General features: G+C 39.2%; 1 protein-coding gene across 5 annotated transcripts in view; it reads left to right on the forward strand.

Moving 5' to 3' along the window:
- The first annotated feature begins 5,769 nt into the window (after positions 1-5,769).
- LOC103475203 (unconventional myosin-XVIIIa-like) overlaps positions 5,770-21,592 on the forward strand; it is an 80,523-nt gene continuing 64,700 nt past the window's right edge. For 2 of the 5 annotated variants that reach the window (XM_081614992.1, XM_081614993.1), the window contains exons 1-2: positions 5,771-5,949; positions 9,804-10,895. In XM_081614992.1, the coding sequence (XP_081471118.1) occupies positions 9,879-10,895 (1,017 nt within the window). In that variant the 5' untranslated portion in view covers positions 5,771-5,949; positions 9,804-9,878. Of the gene's footprint in view, positions 5,950-9,253; positions 9,337-9,803; positions 10,896-21,592 lie in introns of all 5 variants that reach the window. The other 3 variants (XM_081614990.1, XM_081614989.1, XM_081614994.1) reach the window with 3 other exon arrangements.

A 21,592-nucleotide genomic window follows, 5' to 3' on the forward strand; every position in this document is an offset into this window, starting at 1 on the left:
CGAGGATTAAAATCCTGCAGTGCTCGCAAGGTGCCCTTCCTCAAGTCAACGCATGTCAAAGCCCATCTGATGTTTGCAAATGACCATCTGAATGATCCAGAGGAGGAATGGGAGAAGGTCATGTGGTCTGATGAGACAAAAATAGAACTTTTTGGTTTAAACTCCACTCGTCATGTTTGGAGGAATAAGAATGATGAGTACAACCCCAAGAACACCATCCCAACCGTGAAGCATGGCGGTGGAAACATCATTCTTTGGGGATGCTTTTCTGCAAAGGGGACGGGACGACTGCACCATATTGTGGGAAGGATGGATGGGGCCATGTATTGTGAGATTTTAGCCAACAACCTCCTTCCCTCAGTAAGAGCACTGAAGATGGGTCGTGGCTGGGTCTTCCAGCATGATAATGACCCAAAACACACAGCCAGGGCAACTAAAGAGTGGCTCCATAGGAAACATCTTAAGGTCCTGGAGTGGCCTAGCCAGTCTCCAGACCTGAATCCAATAGAAAATCTTTGGAGGGAGCTTAAAGTCCGTGTGGCCCAGCGACAGCCCCAAAACCTGAAGGCTCTGGAGGAGATCTGTATGGAGGAGTGGGCCAAAATCCCTACTGCAGTGTGTGCAAACATGGTCAAGAACTACAGGAAACGTCTGATCTCTGTAATTGCAAACAAAGGTTTCTGTACCAAATATTAAGTTTCTTTTTTCTGCTGTATCAAATACTTATTTCACACAATAAAATGGAAATTAATTATTTAAAAATAATACATTGTATTTTTATGGATTTTTGTTTTAGATTCCATCACTCACAGTTGAAGAGTATCTATGATAAAAATTACAGTCATCTACAAGCTTTGCAAGTTCTCCCCACTGTAGCAAGAATATTGTTGAACAAATCGAAGTGTTATTACTGCAGATTTACTTGTCTAAAATCACATAACTCCTGCAGGCTTGAACAGGTGTGCTTCCATTTCACTTAAAGAAGAGTTATGAGCCTTATATCTCGACACTGGTGGCTTGGGGAGGGGAGATTTCTTTACCCTCAATGAAAGCGCGGCCTCCCACAAAGTAGGCTTTTTTTCCATTCTTTCTAGCATCAGCTACCAATGGCCACAGAAGTTGTCATTTCTCACGATCGGATTTGCAGAGATCTTCGGTGAAGCGGAGCTTGTTGTCGTGCAGAAATCTTGATGTTTTTGCTGCTTTCCAGACAGCATCACGCAGTCGGCGGGACAGGAACCTGATGATGATCGGTCAAGGAGCGTTGCGATCCTTCGTCTTGGGACCCAGGCTGTGGGCGACATCTATGAAGGACACCAGCGTGTTCTTTTCCTCGGGAATTCTAGCCTGACATATTTTAATAGCAGCCAGGCGAGCATCCTCATCATCTCTCTCGCTGTGTCCACAGAGCTTCAGGTTCCAGCGCCTGGAATGAGCTTCCATTTCAGCGACTCGGTTCATGAGATGAGTGGTGCGGGAGTCAGAGTCGGAGACGTTCTTTCTGATTAGATCGATATTTTCTTTCAACTCTTTAACTTCAGCCATGCTGGTGTCAATCTTTTTCTCCAATGTCTCGATCCGGTTCCCCAACTTCAATTCCAGACCATCAGCTCTCTCGTTAATAAGCTTGGAAAGTGATTCAGTGATGTTGTCACCGTATAACCTTTCAGATTTTCTATCTTTTTTGGAAGCAGGCGAGTCCCGAGGGGTGAGCAGTAGAGGAGGGAAACTTTCTTCTTCAAAATTGCTCCAGCGTTCAGTATAATCGTGACATCCTTCCATTAATGCATTTATGTTCTCTGAAGCTAGCTCGTTCTCTAAGCTAATGGAGTTAGCAGCATGTGCTCCCTTACGTTTAGACTTAGCAGACATTCTACTTTTGTAAGAGAGACGAGTACTCACTTAAACACCTCCTGAATTATAGAATTCCACAGTATTCGAGACAAAAGGGCAGACCACAACAGCTGTTTTAGTTCAAAATAACAGCTCGACACACGAAGCTGCTTAGAAGAGATGCATACGCAGCGCGCACACATTTTTAAGTTTCACTGAGTTAACGCGGCTTTTTGCCCCCCAGCGTTGTATGCATGCGCAAAATTTCCGTAGGTCCAATGACTAATTTCCGTAGTCATAAGTCAGCGCCTCACCAGTGATTCTTGAGAATAGGGACAAAATGGGTTTTAATTTGTCCATAATTTTTTTCTGTTATTTCTCAACCTGATGTATGCAAATATGACAAATAATGTTTTGGAAATGTAAAGATGCTAAGGTGCAGGCTCCCAGTTGCAATTTTTTTTTTTTTAAATTACATTTTTAATCGACCTGACCTAGAACGCTGTCGTCACAATCTGACAAAAATAAATAAAAAATAATTTTTAATGACCCTATTAGTGATATTTTTGCTCATTTCACAGACAAATGCGTCTCAAAAAACAAAATAAATATTATTTAAACAAAAAACAACAAAAAGTCCATCTAACAAACTTGACACTGCATGACAGAGTTGACACAGAATTGAAGGTGGTGACAAACTAGTGAGTAAAATGAAAAACTTCATACATGTGAAGTAATGCAATTTATGTAAAATACATTAAAATAAATTAATTGCACATTTAAGTGAGATTTGACAACAATTTCACTGAAAGAGTCACAAAAACTCTGATGGACAAAAAGAGTTGACAAAAAGCCAAACTATCTCAATTTATATGATGTTATTCTGAAGGAGGCCATATTGTAGTTCATCAGGTCCATGAAATCTTTACATTTTACCAAAATTAAGCTTTTATTTCACAAAATTTCATAAAAGTTTTGTAAATTGTCAGTTATGGTGTTGACACATCATGGTTGTGACAAAAAACTTAGGAATAAAAAGAAGAAAACACTAAAGAATAACATAAGCTAACCAGAGCTAACTAGCCCTCTTAGCAAAGGGACAGAAAGGAAGTGGTCATGGGGTCCTTAGAGGTTCTGGTGCCCCCAATAATTCCGGATTTTTTTACATTCTTTTCATTTCTAACGGTGTTGACAAGACTAGGGACAAATTTCAATGGAGTTGGAAAATATATAAAAATGATTTTTAATTCAGTTTATTGATACTTTTATAATTATTTATATGAATACTTGTACTTAATTGTCATAATATATATGTATTTTTTATTTCTTTAATTGTTTTAAACTATTATAATGTATTGAGTTCTGCTCCTGGACAAGGGCTTTTACAGGCATCATCCACTGACTACAATGTTTAAAATAAAAAAATATTCTGCAAACACCAGGAAAATATACATTGTTGTGCTCACACGACCCAGGTTAGATTAGTCAGATATTTGAAAAAATTATATTTTGTGTATATTTTATTCAAATGTTGTGCTTTATCCATAGGACCTGTTTTGTCCCTATTCTCAAGAATCACTGATATATATATATATATATATATATATATATATATATATATATATATATATATATATATATATATATATATAAACAGGTCCTTCTAAAAAAATTAGCATATTGTGATAAAGTTAATTATTTTCCATAATGTAATGATAAAAAATTATACTGTCATATATTTTAGATTCATTGCACACCAACTGAAATATTTCAGGTCTTTTATTGTTTTAATACTGATGATTTTTGCATACAGCTCATGAAAACCCAAAATCCCTGTCTCAAAAAATTAGCATATCATGAAAAGGTTCTCTTAACGAGCCGTTAACCTCATCATCTGAATCAACAAAGTAACTCTAAACACCTGCAAAAGATTCATGAGGCTTTTAAAAACTCCCAGCCTGGTTCATTACTCAAAACTGCAATCATGGGTAAGACTGCTGACCTGACTGCTGTCCAGAAGGCCATCATTGACACCCTCAAGCAAGAGGATAAGACACAGAAAGACATTTCTGAACGAATAGGCTGTTCCCAGAGTGCTGTATCAAGGTACCTCTGTGCGAAGGAAAAAGTGTGTCAGAAAACGCTGCACAACGAGAAGAGGTGACCGGACCCTGAGGAAGATTGTGGAGAAGGACCGATTCCAGACCTTGGGGGACCTGAGGAAGCTGTGGACTGAGTCTGGAGTAGAAACATCCAGAGCCACCGTGCACAGGCGTGTGCAGGAAATGGGCTACAGGTGCTGTATTCCCGAGGTCAAAGGTCAAGCCACTGTTGAACCAGAAACAGCAGCAGAAGCGTCTGACCTGGGCTACAGAGAAGCAGCACTGGACTGTTGCTCAGTGGTCCAAAGTTCATTTTTCGGATGAAAGCAAATTTTGGATGTCATTCGGAAATCAAGGTGCCAGAGTCTGGAGGAAGACTGGAGAGAAGGAAAGGCCAAAAGGCCAGAAGTCCAGTGTCAAGTACCCACAGTCAGTGATGGTCTGGGGAGCCATGTCAGCTGCTGGTGTTGGTCCACTGTGTTTTATCAAGGGCAGGTCAATGCAGCAGCAATGAGGAGGTTTTGGAGCACCTCATGCTTCCATCTGCTGAAAAGCTTTTATGGAGATGAAGATTTAATTTTTTAGCACGACCTGGCACCTGCTCACAGTGCCAAAACCACTGGTATTACTGACCATGGTATTACTGTGCTCAACTGGCCTGCCAACTCTCCTGACCTGAACCCCATAGAGAATCTGTGGGATATTGTGAAGAGAAAGTTGAGAGACCAAGACCCAACACTCTGGATGAGCTTAAGGCCATCGAAGCATCCTGGGCTCCATAAAACCTCAGCAGAGCCACAGGCTGATGGCCTCCATGCCGCATTGAAGGCTGCGAAAGGATTCCTGACCAAGTATTGAATGCATAACTGAACATAATTATTTGAAAGTTGACTTTTTTGGTATTAAAACACTTTTCTTTTATTGGTCGGATGAAATATGCAAATTTTTTGAGACAGGGATTTTGGGTTTTCATGAGCTGTATGCCAAAATCATCAGTATTGAAACAATAAAAGACCTGAAATATTTCAGTTGGTGTGCAATGAATCTAAAATATATGACAGTTTAATTTTTATCATTACATTATGGAAAATAATGAACTTTATCACAATATGCTAATTTTTTTAGAAGGACCTGTATAACATTCAGTCCGTTACGATATTAGGTTTGCAGGGTTGATATTTATTTTGCAATCATCAATAAACCTCTCATGAACACAGCGGTGGTTGATTAGTTCATTTTAAACTCCTGCTCTGCTCGTTATTTTGATAATGGAACCGAAACGCACAGAATTGCGCAACATCTTGTTGAAACAATAATTACTGAGATTGTTCATTGGGTCATTAATTTGAACATCTTTTGTTGATTTTTTTTTTGTTGTTCTTTAATAAAGTTACGAACGTTTTAAGCGAGCCAGAGGAGGACGTGCTGGTCTCAGCGTCCTGGCAACATCCAGTTTGTCACCTAATCCCGAGATCGACTGAAAACCTTCCGCGATCGTCGTGTTGCACCGCTGCTCTAGCAAAGCATGAACAGTTCAGAAACTATGAAATTAGAAAAAAGGTATTCATTAACTGATTAAGTCGTGTTTTAGATTGTTCTTGAAAAACTAATCAGTCACGGCTGATTACGAACTCACGGCTGCACAGTGAACCTATTCATGTTTTACAGCAGACAGCCGCTCCTCTCTCTTGCAGGTACCCCTAAAAGATTTAGCGGGGGTACGCAGTACCCTGCCGTACCCCCTTACTTTCACCCCTGGTCCTCGAACGCACAAGGGTTAAAGAAAAAACGAAGAGCCGTTCGTCTGGGCCTAATCGGGGAAGAACTCTACATTCCAGTCTCTTGACACGCATTCTACTGAAGCCCCAACAGATGGCGCAGGTTGACCTCCTCCAGTCGGTCTCGCTTGCATGAGAGGCGGACAGGGAGCTGGCAGTTCTTACATTCTGTGGTTTGTGTTCCAAACGAACCAAGCTGCGCCCATAAGCAAGGCACCAGCCCTGTTTGGAGAACGGTGAGTATTTCTTGCTATTGTTGTTTATGTGCTAGAAGTGAGGTGACCCAGATCATGTGAAAGAAGCCGTGTTGAGGCCGCGCTAGAGTGAAACATTTTCACACTATCCCGGTGTTTTGTTCCAAGTGTCGCCTTGTGAAAAATGAGGGCAAACTACTAATGCTGTGACCTGAGCCAATTATGCTAGTTAGCTAGCTAGACTGCTTAAAGTAAAGTAAAACAAACCTAAAACCCCTGCATGGATTTACGCCAGTAGTGTTTCTCGTGCCGAGTGGAATAACAGTCCTATTTGTTGTTAGAAAACCGAGACAAGCAAACCAAACAGCAGCTTAGCTTGCTAATGTAGCTCCACCTATTTTAGCCCTGTCATGCTTTTGTCCCCTCTACTTCAGGTTTTATCCTGAGCTTCTGAACATATTTAGTCACATAGGAGGGTGGATGAAACATCCCCCAGTCGGCCCGACATTGAAACATGACTATAATGTTCCAGCTGCTGTCTGTCAGTGTCAACACTTCACACTGAGATGACTGGAAAAGGCCTGGTCAGAAACATCTTTGAGCGAGAAATGCTATTTGTCACTCATTGGAATTGGTTATTCCAGATCAATATAGGATTTCTCCAGTTTCTTTAACTTGTTCACCATTGTTTTTAAGGGTCTGCTGCATGAGAACTTTCTTCGTCATTAAGCGGAGAACTCTGAGGTCGATCCATCAGACCTATAAGTGCCTTAAATAGCGACTTAAAGTGGAAAATCTGGAAAATCACAATGAGAACATCTCAACAAGTCAATTATCAACTTGGTGTTGCTCAAGATTTTTGGGCTTGAGGAAAATCCTATCTTCTGGTTCAGTAGAATCAGCTGCTGTGGATCTTGGTTCAAACAGCTGATCATTTCAGCCTGTTAATGAGCAACCAAAAATGGAATTAGAAATACTCTTTTTGCTTTTTTTTTCTGATAATCCTTGAGTGTTTATTACCCAATAACAAGACAAAATGCAAACAATTCATTACTATAACAACCATGGAGATAGAGCTGGAAGCTTCTACTGTCTGAATTATTTTCTAAAAGCTGACTGAAGATTTTCATCAAGCTCTCCTGTTCATAACTTCAGTTTACAAGTAACTGGGTCTCCCAAGAATATACACTTCTATTACACACTGATGTACTTTAATGAAAACAGTCATCTCAGCAGAGTCAAACTCACTCTACAATTAGACAGACAAGCAGATGTAGCAACCTGACTCAGACATTAAGTCCCAACTGGGGTACAGCATTAGAAACATGGGGAACAACAAGCACAGAGAAAATGTTGGGAACCACAGCTGAAGCTGAAAATCTCTGTCTGTTATCCCACAGTAACTTCACATATTTACAGCTGTAGAAAATGAATGTTTCCAGTAGAGCTTCCTACCCACTTATGTGCTTCCTTTAACACCAGGAACACCTGAGAGATAAAAAAAAAAGGCTCAACTTCAGTAACACCGGTCAACACTCTGTTAGAAAACATTTTGTTTCCCCTTAAAGCCTTTTTTGGATGAGAAATATTAACAGAAATGAAATGATAATGTCACAAAAAATGTCATCAATTTAGTCAGAAGATCAAATTTCCCTAAATCAAATTAGAATAAAATCCTGACCTGATTGCAAAAAATGGATGTCGATTTTGGATTCAGTGGTGCAAAATAGTCACAATTCACTTGAAAAAACATAAACAACTTCCAAAAATATTTTTTTGTAACCCGATGTAATTGACTGCAACTGTTGCCTCTCAAACAATTGCTGATGTCTGCTTCTTGTTGGTCTTATACACATAGCTAAATACTAAACAGTGTTGATCACAAGTTAATCAAATTATTCAACTGGCTGAACATAACCTTCTGTAGATGCAGTAAGGTTGTCATTAGTTTGTCCAACATGTTTTGAGTCATTATCATGTGGTCAGTGATTTTCATTTCACTCGTAAGTTTTAAATAGGAATGATTTCAGTTTTATAGTGCACACAGCCTAACACGTTGCTGGTGTCATAATTGAAGCTCATCAAAGACTCCATTGTTTTCTTTTAACATTTAAAATACTATATAAAGTAATATATCCATAAGGATACAATGGTACATGCATTGGAACAGCCCTCTTAATTCAATTTATTATCAGTTCAGTTCAAAAATATTTAACTTATTCCAAAGCGAAATTAAATGTTATTGTAACTCCTACCATCCAAGTGACTTCAAAGAGTTGTAGTGAATGGTGATCCTGTGGGCCGGAAGGATCTCTGGTAGCAACTGAAGAGGCGTCTAATTGAAGACTCCTGCTGTGTAACAGTCTCATAGCCATCATGAAATGCTAACACCTCAATATCCAGACAATAGAGACCATATTTCTCTGTAACATGTCCTGGATGACACCGTCAGCCATTGGCAAACGCTGCTGATCCACCTTATTTCTGTTTGCTGTTCCCATATAAATCTGTCTGGCCGTACGGGCCCAGAAATGTTGAATCTGATCCTTGTCCATCACAATGAATGAATGAGATGATTTGAATTCTCTCTGCTCTTGTGTCTGCATCCGTAAAGTCTCCATTTCCACTCCTCTGGGATTTGGAATTGTAGTTCAAAATATTATATGAGATTTTCAGATGGTAATCTGCTGCGCCCAGTTGTAAAAGATACTTTGTTGCCACAGTTACACGTCATGACAACAGTCTGAATGCCTCAACCAAAAATAATGAACAGTCTTCGAAAAGAACAAATCTGCTAAGATAGCAGAGCTTCTCCGACACGCCAATACAGTGAGTGGTGCTATTGTAGAATGATTTGAGTCTACACTTGGATGTACTGAGCAAACAGCCTTTTTTATAACCTGTGCACATACTGAACTTTTATGGCTGGAATCAAAGTGCAGAATCCTGCTATCCGCCACACAACCTTGAAAAGCTCCACCAAAGCATAGCAGGAAAGACTCTATCACCATTATTAACTTCTGTTGTTTGGGAACATAAATGTTTCTCATTAAGCTGAGGTGATGCTGCAGTGAGAAAGGTGAAGCAAACCTTTATGGCAACACATTAGTTCAAGAGCTTGTGGCGTTATTGGCTTGTCGGCTGAAAGAGGAACAGCTTATCCTGTTCTCTCTCATCCTCATTTCATAGTTTTTGCCTGTTAAAGCTATTGAGTACTCTCACTTTTTATAGTTAGTCTTACATTGTCTACCCTCATAATTGGATTACTTCAGATCTAAGGACTGTGGGAGTTTTACTTTTTTACTTTAGTTTGTTGTCCTATTTTTCTACTTCCATGCTGAACAAGGTGCCAAGGAGTCTCTAGCTGACATGGAGGATATTGACAAAATTCTACAGACTACGTCTGACTTGAGGATTTTACAACTGGAGGTGGTCATCGAGATCAACACACACATTAAATTTAACTACTCACCTGGAAGGCCATCAAGCAAAATTTAAGCATCACATATCTATAACGCGGCCGTTGCACTTTCGATTCCCGACCTAGTGACCTTTGCCGCATGTCTTCCCTCTCTCTTTTTACCTACTTTCCTGTCTTAGCACTTTCAAATAAATTCCAATAGAACCCAAAAAAATTTTATAAAAGAAAATGTGAACATTTGTATTAAAGGAAAAACCATATTTCTACATTTTTGTTTCTCTTGTTTGAAACCTGCCAAACTGTGACATTAAATCCCAGCTGTGTAGCGAATTATGGATTTATTTTTAGTACCATTACATCCCTGATTTCTACACATATTTATAAACAATAAAGTATGCTTAATGAGTGAATGAATTCATTTGTTGTCAGTGTTTTATAGATGTTTCTAACGGTTTTCTCCTGTCTCCCTTTCCAGGGGATTTTTTTTTCTTTTGGAAACGAGACTTCTGACTCATGACTCAACCTGTGTAGGGAGATTTAGATAGTTACCATGTTTAATTTGATAAAGAAAGACAAAGAGAAGGAAGGGAGCAGGAAAGAGAAGAAAGAGAAGAAGGAGAGAATGTCTGCAGCAGAGCTGCGCAGCCTGGAGGAGATGAGCATGAGGCGGGGTTTTTTCAATCTTAAGAGGGAGGCTAAGCGGGAGTCCAAGAACAAAGTGGAGATCTCCAACCCCATTCCTATCAAAGTGGCCAGCACCAATGAGCTGTCCCTCACTGACATTGAGTCAGATGAGTTCAGCAACCGAAGCAGCATGGCCTTGGACGATCAGATCAGTGTGGCCAGCTCCACTGATGACTTGAAAGGAGAGGGAGGAGGTCAGGACGGACATCGCAGCTCTGTACGGGACCGCGTGGCTCACTTTGGTTCTCTTGCCAAGCAGAACTCCTCACAGATGGGGCAGATGATGAAACGTTTCTCCTTCTCCCAGAGGAGCAAGGAAGAGAGCCCGTCAGAGGGCTCCACACCTTCTGGACAGAACTCTGCTGCTCCATCACCGCAGGTCGAAAGTAAAGTGTTCAACATGCTTCGCAAGCACAGCCAAAAAGTTCAACCAGAGGCGGCAGACACCAAAAAAGTTTTCATCCCTGAACTAGTTGATAAGATTTTTCCCGCACCTTTGCAGCTGCCTACTGTGGTTGCACCAATTGCCCCAGAAACACGGGAGCTGGAGCTGCAGAGGCGCAACACTGGTGACTTTGGGTTCTCTTTACGCCGAACCACTATGTTAGATCGCAGCCCTGATGGAGGGGTCTACAGGCGCGTGGTCCACTTCGCCGAGCCTGGTGCTGGCACTAAGGACTTGGCGCTTGGACTTGTGCCTGGCGACAGGCTGGTGGAGATAAACGGCCGGAATGTGGAGAACAAGAGCCGTGACGAGATAGTTGAGATGATCCGTCAGTCAGGAGACACAGTGAGGTTGAAGGTCCAGCCCATCCTGGAGCTGAGCGAGCTGAGCCGCTGCTGGCTGAGGCACATCGAGGGGCTGCGCAGAGAGGCCCGACACGTAAGCAGCTTTCTTTTACTACATCTAGAGAGAAACATGACAAAATTACAACATGATATTATATTGTGAAGCATTAGACAATGTTGTTGAGACATCGTGCATCACCTGTTCCATTCAATGCACTGTAGTTCTATTCTCCTTCTCAGAACTTCTGTTGAGGGAAGGAATAGATTTAGCTTTCAATGAATAGCAAAGTGGTATTAAATTATTAATATAATTAATTTTCCTGTTTAAAAATACAGGTACTATTGAAGCATGTAAGTTACCTTGCTTTAAAAAAAAAAAAAACGTTTGGGTTGTTCATTGAATGCATCAATTTCAACAGGCACCATCATACAGTTCAAAGTATTTAACTGTTCTACTTTGAACATAAAAGACTTTTGGAAGACATTTAGTCCATTTCAGCAGAAGGAAACTAAAAGAGCTCTCCTTCTGTAACTACTAACCTGGGAGCTAATGCTAATTCAGAGGAAGACATTTAGCTGTTTTAGCTAGTTTGTCAGCTTGACTAGTTAGTAACAGATAAATTTACCGGAGAATCGTTGTAAGTCCACAGGGAAAGAGATACTGAGATTTGAACCTATGAGAGTGTGACTGGAAGAATGACTTCAGCTCAGATATTGGACCAGGAGTTAGCAAGCATTTAACTGAAACTATTGTTGCCTTCAGTCCAGCTGTTTCATTAAACTGATGCGTGGCTTGAGGTATAAAGATTATTTTGTATTATAGTGAATTTTTAGGACATTTTATATTGGAAAATACATTTTCTGTTGAGATTGGTTAATAAAGAAAATCATTTTAAAAAATCATTAAAAGGACAGTTAAAATTTCCTTTCAAAACTTAAAGAATATAATATAGTGTGGTTTGCCACCTGAAGAGAAAAAAGAATTAATAGAAAAGTATTCCAAACACTATTAATGCAAAAAACTGTATAGACTAACATTTATTTGTGATCTTTACATGTTATAAAATTTTGCTAAATTTTAGTAAGTTTTGACCACAGCTCTGAGAGCCACAACAGGGGGTTTAAAGAGCTGCGAACCCATTGGAGCATTCTTTAGCGGTGCACAGATAAATCAGCCAGCTGATAAATAGGCCCCAGTTTCCTTAACTTTGGGAGATCGGCCAATGCTTACATGTGAAATCTATCTTATCCACCGATATTATCTACCTCGGAACGGTCTAAAAATCAACCACTGAACTCTTCTCTGCTGTGAGAGAGGCTGCACACTTTGAGCTTCATTAAGTAGTTCTATGTATGAATGAACGGTTAATTAATGTTAAAAGTGTGAATTCCTAGCTTCCTGGGCTGTTTGTATAAGTGTATGTGTGTTGAACAGTACGGAGCCCCGTAGGGAACATGGGGAATTTTTTTTTCTCTCGTGAGATTTTGCGTTCTCTCACAATAATGTACTGGTCAGTTCATGTGGCATTGAGAATACTGAAAATCTTTCTGCTACAATGTTTTTTCCAAGTATGTTAATATCTCATTAGTAACATATCTGAAGTTTTGTATCTTTTTTTAATGATACAAATGCACCACAAACCTATGTTCAAAATTCAAAAGCAAAACAGGTTAAACACGGGCTTTCCATCTCTTTCCATTCCAACTGAGACGTAAACAGAAACTTTCCTTAAGAAGGAAAGAAAGAAAACCTACATTAATGACTACATGACTGTTTTTGAGTTATTTTCACCGGCAGTTCATCTGACAGTTTTGACTGTGTCTTTTTTGTATTGGTAGTCTGGTTAACAAAGGTCCATTTTCATGTACAGTCCCATCTCAGCCTTCCAACAAACATGAACATGCAGTAATAGATTAATTTTCAATAATTTTTTTGCATCAAAAAGTTAAGAATGTATAAACACGTTTTCTCTTAGGGTCTTTAAATGTGTACATATGTGCAATTATAAATGGACATTTGTGACTGTACACGAAATAGACCATGATGTATTTGCTAATTTATTGCAAGGGAATGCAATACTTTAGCAAGGTAAAGCCAAAGAAACATTTTTCCCCATTTCTCTTAGAACAGTGTCTACTGGTACATCTGAAGAATAAGATTACAATTAGAATATAATTTCTTTTGTCACTCATTTCAGGAAGAGAAACTTATTCATTGATGACACACACATTGCAATATTTAAGGGCTTGTTTTCTTGTAATTTTGATAATTATGGCTTATAGATAATAACCCTGAATTCAGTTTCACATAAAATGAGCACATTACATCTGTTTGCTGTGTAAATAAACAGTCCTTTCGTTCATTTTATGCTTATATTTTAACTCATGTTCCAATACTCTTTCGGTCACCATGTCTGTTGACTTGTCTCATTCCTGGTCTGGTTAATCTCACAATCATGTTAATAATCTTGCAATAACACAGCATTACTACATTACAGTTTTCTCCTTGTTTAGAACAAAAGCATATCTGTAACACAAAAGCTTCCTTCTAACTTAACTCAGTGCTGTCATTTTGTTTTTTCAAATTAAACAAAAATCAAAACAATTTTTGTTTTACACATCTCCAAGAGTAACTTTTCTTTTCTCTCTTTTAAATTTATTTTCAAATCTCTGTATCTGATGGGGTTTCTGATGACACGGCCCTTCCTGGCAGTGATGACCTCAGATACAGTTGGGTTAGGTTCTGGTGGGGTCTCAGATGATGAAGTGGTTTCAGCAATTGTTGTGTTCCAGTGGATTCTCCAAAGCATCGGAGGCAGTTACCACAGGGGTGTGGCGAAGATGTTTGACATTTGTGATCTCTTGTGAGCCATCTTCTGTGTTTACCAGTTCAAAGGCATCATCGGGGTTGTTTCTCAATATCACATGGCGAATGTCTTTGAATGTGGTACTCAGCTTTCCATTATCCATACTAGCAATACAAACTACATCACCAGCCTTAAAGTTCTGCTCTTTTCTCGATTGGTCTGGTCAGCATACTCCTTCATTCTGGTTTTGTATTCATTGTGATGGTCTTGTTTTATTCTTTCCAAGTGGAAGTCCATATTCCTTCTGCATGTTCTGACACTTTGTGCAGATGAAACATGAGTATGGCTCCTGACACTCTGTGTGGTGTTGGAAGGTAAGTCCCCAGTATTTTTGGAAGTTCCTCCTGCCATTTCTTTCCCGTGCCCTTGGATGTTCTGAAGTATCTGTGAAACCTCAATTTTCCCGTTGCTCTTTGGATAATACGGGGATACTCTGATGTCCAATGCTTGCTTCACATTGCTCTTGGTACCACTATCCTGTGTCCTCTCAGCACTGGTCCATCATATGTTTTAAACTCTCCAGCACATCTGTTATAAGGCTGTGGCTCTGATGGAAGTAGGCTTGGCCATTTTCCTGTCACCCCCAATTGTCTTTAGCTGTTTTTTTGTGTTGTCCTCTGTCATTTACTGTTTCATGTCCTCAAGGTTCATGGCTTGTACTTCATGCATCGCCACTGCCAGCACTCTGTCCACTTATTTCTACATACTCATTGTTCTCTGTCTCTGGTAAAGAAAGTTGTGAAAGTAAATCTGCTACATTGGACTTTACAACTATGTGTTCTATCTTATAATCATAAGGTTGTAGCCTCAAATCAAGTCTCTGTATTCATGGTGGTGACAGTGTAACCTTCTCTGGGTTGAACATGTATTTGAGGAGTTTATGGTTAGTTTGCAGAGTAAGCATGCCCTCCCACAAATACGGTCTAAAATATTCCACAGTCCATGCACATCCTAAAGCCTCATGTTCTGACAATATTGATGTTATTTTGGGGTCAATGAACGGCTTGCATATGTTACTGGATTCTTCTGTCCATCTGATTGGGTCTGTAGCAAAACTGCTACAGACAACAGTTGATGCATCCAGTTTAAGGTAGGCCAGGCATGGCTCCCTCACCAATGCTTGTTTGATTACTTGAAATGATCATTGTGTTTCACTCGTCCACAAACGAGGAAAGGGCAAACATGGCTATCAATGGTTCTGATAAGTTTGCATAGTTTTGTACAAATTTCAGGTCTGGGCCCCTTGTAGATATCTTTGACCTTTCTCTGGTCTGGTTTAATTCCTGTGTCTGTGATTACATGTCCGAGTGTCTCAATCTGTTGCAATCCAAAGATGTGCTTGTCTCTGTTAAGGGTTAAACCTCTGTTATGAAATCTCTGAAAGACTTTGAAGTGGCAGCACCCTCTTTGTGTGATGAATGTCGTCAGGGATCTCAATTCTGTGGATAAATCGCTCTGCCAAAATCCCTTCTATGCCTCTTATAGCAAAACACATCTGCTCCATGTACTGCGGGTAAGATGCTACACTGTTAATTATGGCTTATAGATGTTTTTCTCTGATCACTGCTCTATTAACTTCCCTAAGGCCTCCATATGGCCTCACTTCTTTTGCGTCTTTGTTAGATGTTAAAAACCTATTCTGATCTTTCATTCACTTCTTCTATTATACTTGGTTCAAGCATCTTGGCTAGCTCCTGATTTACAGCTTCTAACATGGGATAAGCCATCCTCCTTAAACCCTATGCTACAGGCTGGAGTTTTTCATCGACTGTAACCTTGTGGTTGTGACCTTTAATCTCTCCAAGACCTTTGATAACTAGTGAGTACTCTTTAACGAGCTAGTCAAACCTGGCCGTTTGCCCTACTGAGTTCACTTTTTTTCTTGTATTAAGTATATTATATGAAAAGCTTGTTTTTCTGCCTAGCAGTGCTTCTACATTTCCTTCTATCACACGTTATCTTTAACTACTTTTTCTTTGCACCTCATTTCAGCCTCAAAGTAGTCTACTCGTTTAAGTGGAGTAGTTTGTGTCTCATACTGTCACAACATAGTGACAGTTTTAACAAATATGTAAAAAAAAACAGACATTAAAAACAAAAAGTTATGTACTGTAGCTTTACCAGTTGGTCCATGAGCAGATTACCTGAGTTAACGCTTATAGTCGTTTATTTACAAAGACATTGTCCCAAAATGTCCCTTCCTCCTCTAAGTGTAGCCCCTTGGATCAGCTAACGATGGAAGCACAAAGCAACAAGATCATCTGTCCAGCAGCAGAGTCAGTATGCTGTAAATAGCAATGCTGGGGTCAGGCTGGATAGGTCATTAATGAATTGATTTAAAGTGATCTATATCATTTGGTCAGGAACATCGTAGTACCTAAAACTGACTTGTCTAAACATGATCCATAGAGAACATCTGTTTCATCTGGGAAGCAGTTATTCCTTCTACATTCAACATATCTTGCTCAATAAATCAAAATGTAATAAGAATGATATAACAGCAAGAACTAAAATAGCAACAGCATAAATCCTTCCAGCTGCACAGCATCCAATCATAAAATGATGCAACCAAAAAAATTATAAACAGATGTTTACAAAAAAAAAACCCGAATCAGAACTGATGTAGCAGAGCTACTGAAATATGCTGCCACCATGAGCAGCACTAACTCTGGAATGGAAAGCTAAAGCTTAGTAGAGCCATGATTGCCTTCTCACCTGTATGGATATTTCTCCCATGTTCATCCTCCCTGGTCAGATGGGATGGAGCTGATCAAATTATGGACATCACACTGAGAACAAGGAAAACCCTTAATGTAGATTAACGTACATGCTTTTGAATATTTTTCAGGAGGATGGTGTTTATTTCTTGTCATTATTTAAAGAAGAAGATTGATTATTTAAAATTATTCTCACTGATGCTAAAGCACTCTAGCCCCCTGTTCTGTCCAGGATGACTATGCAATCCATATTGTGCTCTTGGTGCATTGATACACCGAGCAAGTATTTGTTCTCAGTTTGTTCTGTGTAAATATTCCACTCTGACTGAGGACAAGACTCGCTTTGTGTCATATGAGGCTCAGCTCTAATGATTTCCACACAGCACACTGAGGACTACTTTGTTGTTTGTTGTGATCAAATGACAGCAGTGCCACAACCATTTTTTACATTCTTTAACAACGTGATAAAATTTCTATATCTTTTTGTTACCAGAAATTCTGTTTCTGTTCAGTGTGTGAGGAATTATAAGTTCTCTCCAGAATGACTAGACTGATTCAAACAGGATACAAGCTCAGAGTCCTGGAACACAAAACATTTGGATAAAGGAGGTTTTACTTAGTTTTTTTGTCCTGCATATGTAAAAAACGATAGATTATTTTTTATAACAAATGGCATTAGAATACAGATTTTAAATAAAGAGAAGCTAACAGTAATGATTCAGTTTTGAAAAGGTGTATAAACACACCCTATATAAGAAAATATTTTTTTTTCCTGTGGAAGAAAAAAATAATTAATATTGACCTGACAGCTCCTTAGTAAAACCTTTGCAGGGACATCAGAGTATTATTTCTCTGTAAAGAAATAAATTGGAACTGTTTTCAACACACCAACCTTTTGCCTGATCACTGTAAACTTCCAGCAGGATGGTGTCTGTCCACACAGACATTAATATAGCCCACAGACAGGATCCTGCTATTCTTCTCAACTGTGACGTGTTTGCACAGGATATTCCTAACAAAGCATTAAACCTGACTGAACAATAAGACAATCAGAGGCTTATTATTAGCTCGAGCTGGGCTACACTAAAGGTTTTTCCTGGCCACAGGGTTTATTAAAGATATTAAGTTGATTAAATCAATTTGTTTTACCTTTCTTTTTGTCATGGATTTAAGTTGAACTGAATCAGTTCTTGTGTGCTTATATGTTTAGGTGTCTTAATTGAGGTGTAGATTACTAAGAATTCAACATATTACCACAAATCTGTGTTTTTTTATATAACATTAGACATTTTGTTTTAAGCTACTTTAACTGAAAATAATTTCTTTCTTGAGTTCTTAAGGCTTGGCATTAAGTCTCCCAGTGTTGTGGACTTGTACAAACAAAACAAACTTTTTTTTTGAACACTTGATTTATGAAGATTTTCAAGTAAATTTGTATCATAACAGCATGACAAATTCAAACAAAAACTTCCCAATATTACACAAGCAAATAAATTATAAAATGATATTAAATAATTAATGATTGCATAAATTAAAGGCCAGGGCAGAGTTCACATCTGTGTTATATGCAGTCCATCTTATCTGGTTGCCACTTAAGTAAGGTGGTTGAGTAAAGGGAGCATTGTTGCTCATTCACATGTTCCAACACTGGATTCCATATCTTAGAAAACTCATATCGCAGTCTTTCCACATGTAGGCTACATACAAGTTCAGTTAGCCAGGTTTCAAACTTCCTGAGGAAGAGAGGTTCTTTTGAAACTGGAAAGGAATGATCCATAGTAGATACAGTACTGTTGCGGATGGTAAAATAAGAGGGTAACGGAGGAGAAGCAATCATTAATTCTGCTTTAGTTTCAGCAGAAGTATGTTTTATTATATTAATCCTATAATAATGCATGTAAAGCACATTTCCCTACCCTTTTGACTGTTAAACATGCCATAGTCCTGAGTTGTACCATAGTACCACTGCCACACACTATCAGCCTATCCTGATGTTCATGTACATACAGGATGTGTGGGTCCCTATATATTTTATTTAGCTATTGATTGAAATTTGTTTTGAAGCAGTTTTTAAGTAAAAGTCAAATCCCACAAGTTACATTTGTCAAGAATGAAAACTACTGTCTTCCTTTGCTGCTTGGAGTTTAACATGCTGTCACTCCCTCTGTTACACACAAGATGAGCCTGATCAGGGTCTTGAGGAGGAGGGCCTTTTGCTTCTTAAGTATGTGAAACTTATAGCAGGAATAAAGTTAGAAGAGATATTAAAAGTAAGAGGCCACGTTTACTTGACTTAACAGGTTTAACGGAAGCTGCTGGAGAGCAGTCCCCTCCTTTTGCATTGCTTTCTGGTATTTGTGGAATCTGCTCTGGAACAAATAGGCCACTTCCTGACCCCGTCCATCTGACATTTTCTTCTTAGGGAAGTGTAATGAAGTTCTGTGGATGCAGGAAATGGAGGAGGGGAAACGGCTTAATGTGTGGGAATGTGGTTTACTAAAAGGATAATTTTGTTTTCTATGCAGTACACGTCTGTCTCCAGAACTAATGTCTATCTTTAAGATTCACTGGACTTTTTCGGCCTTTTATCAATATAAGGGACTTTTATATTGATTAAAACTGGATTAGAACCAACGTTAGCCTCGAAGTTATAACTTCATTAGTCAAAACTCACAAAAAGATTACATGTTTGTAAGTTGTAAACAGCAGAATCTGTTGACTTTATGAAATTGCTATGGGTCTAGGTGGCTGGACTTGGGAAGGGGATTCAAGGACTTATTGTCATACTATCATACTAGCTTTGTTGTTTGTACGAAATTCGGACTTAGGTCCCAGTTTAAAGACGCGTGTGTGTGTGTGTGTGTGTGTGTGTGTGTGTGTGTGTGTGTGTGTGTGTGTGTGTGTGTGTGTGTGTGTGTGTGTGTGTGTGTGTGTGTGTGTGTGTGTGTGTGTGTGTGTGTGTATATATATACACACACACATTCAGGTTTTTTGGTCATATGAATAATCTCTTATCCCCATTTTGCAGTTTCTGGGGTGTCCTATTGAGAAGACATGTTTTGGCAGACCCTGAATGTGTTGGAATGGTAAAATATCCCTTTTGCCCTGGGAAAGCTCTGGGATGCCCAACATAAAACTGGAGAGATGTCCGAGTTTCCCCTCCTTCATCTGTTACTCCTGTAAGCCAATGTCAGGGATGGATAGATGGATGAATGAGAACCCACCAAGTTTTAGTTCTGACAAGTGCAGACTTCTCTGTCAAATTGAAATTGTAAAAGCTGAAGAATAATTTTTCCTCTTTAAAAGTTTAGGTTAAATAGTCTCCTGCTTTTACAATCCTAACTTGATGGGTTACTTTAGTACCAAAAGTGACGATGTGGTAACATTTTCCTTTCTCTGCACAGAAACCTCCACCACAGTGTAAATAGACGTTTTTCTGCATCACAAACTACAGTGCTCTTCATGGCTGTCAGCCTGTCCTCTTATTCTTCTTGTAGACTAGCGGTTCTCAACGTGGGCGGTACCGCCCCCTGGGTTCAGAGGACGGCAGGGGGCGCTGGCGGAAATTTTTACAAAAGGGGGGCGCTGGGATTCCTTTGGGGGGCGTTTGGTCGAAGGTAAACTTTACACCTTTTGCACAACAATACCAGTTTAGACTTTGAGCAACTTGGTAAAACTGTATTGTGTAACATTAAATCATGCTTGGCTGCAACTGTATCGATAGCAGCTATTCTTCGTCTATTCAGTATTTGTAGCTTCTTGGTGCAGCTCCGCTCCTGCTACTGGTAGCTTCACCGCATCAGTTCAGTGTTACACTGGCTGATGATGTTGCTGAGATTCACTTTGTCTGGTATTTTTGTACATATGTTTTGGCAGTTCTGTGATCATGTCAAAGCAGCAACTTATATTAAAACGTATTTTATTTCCGTTTGAAAGCTGCACGCTTGCATGGAAGGACAACAGAAAGTCGCTCTTATAAATATGTAATTACTAAAATGACGATACCCTGACTTTGTATCCCTCTGAAAAATGAACCCATTTACATAAAGAAATCCCTCCATGGGTGATACCACTGATAGAGAGCGTTCATTTTATAGCGTTAACACCGGTGCTGTAAGTGGTCCGGTATGAAACGGGTGTGATAGAACAACGGTACCACAGCACTTTTAAATTTAAATAATCAGAATACCGAAATTGTTTCCGTTGTTTTAAAAGGTTTATGTCAGTCTGGCTTTTCTCCGTCGATGCGCTTGCCGACCGCCCTGCACCTTAGGGGGCAAAAAAAAAAAAAAAAAAAAAACGACGCCCACATTCTATCCATGTTTTAATGTTGCACAGTTCAGTCATTTTGCAAATAGATCAAAGTTTAAACTGGCATTTTTGTACATCTTTTATCTGGTCATTTTGTGGAATATTTAACAACTAGAAAATGGCATTATTTTATGTTATTCCTACCGATTTTAAGTTGAATGTTCATTAAATTTTTCTTAGACACCTGTGAAAATAATTCCTATTCCCATGGCTTTTTTGTTCTCTGGGATATTATTTTTGATGATAAATAAAGAAACAAGTATAAAAATCCAAACATCTACAATAGTGATAGTAATATTAATAATAAAATAATAGTCAGTGCAAAGTAGCCTACAAATTCTTTGGTGGGGGGCGGTGAGGGACCTGGATAAAGGCTAGGGGGGCGCTGGCCCAAAAAAGGTTGAGAAACCCTGTTGTGGACCATAGAACTGTTGGTCTTCCTGGGTTTAACAATGTCTCTTTCCTAGAAAAGGAAATTATTTTATGGATAAACTATGTGCTCTCTTTCATCCCATTGACTTGAAGTTTAACATCCTAACTAATGTCTCAGACCCCCAAGCAATGCCTCACGGAGTTTGACACATTGCTTTTTTAATTTGAATTTGGTGTAAAGTTCACTTATAAAAACATTTCTTATTGTAGATCTATTCATTTCATATTAGGGAATAGTCCTGTGACACTTTCGGGACATAAGTACAGCAGAAATACTCTTAGACATTGCTGATATCTTTCCTCCTTGGTGATAAGTTGACACACGTCCATGCACACTGTCAAAAATCCCAACCTAGTTGGTCCCTATTGTCAGGTCTCTTTGATTAGCTGCATTTAGAGGAGAGTCTCTGAGGCTGACCATTCTAAGTGGTGTGAAGCTTACGCTGTTACATTAAGAGGATTTT

Source organism: Poecilia reticulata, chromosome 13, assembly GCF_904066995.2.
Source record: "Poecilia reticulata chromosome 13, P_reticulata-male-v2, whole genome shotgun sequence".
Classification (NCBI taxonomy): Eukaryota; Metazoa; Chordata; class Actinopteri; order Cyprinodontiformes; family Poeciliidae; genus Poecilia; species Poecilia reticulata.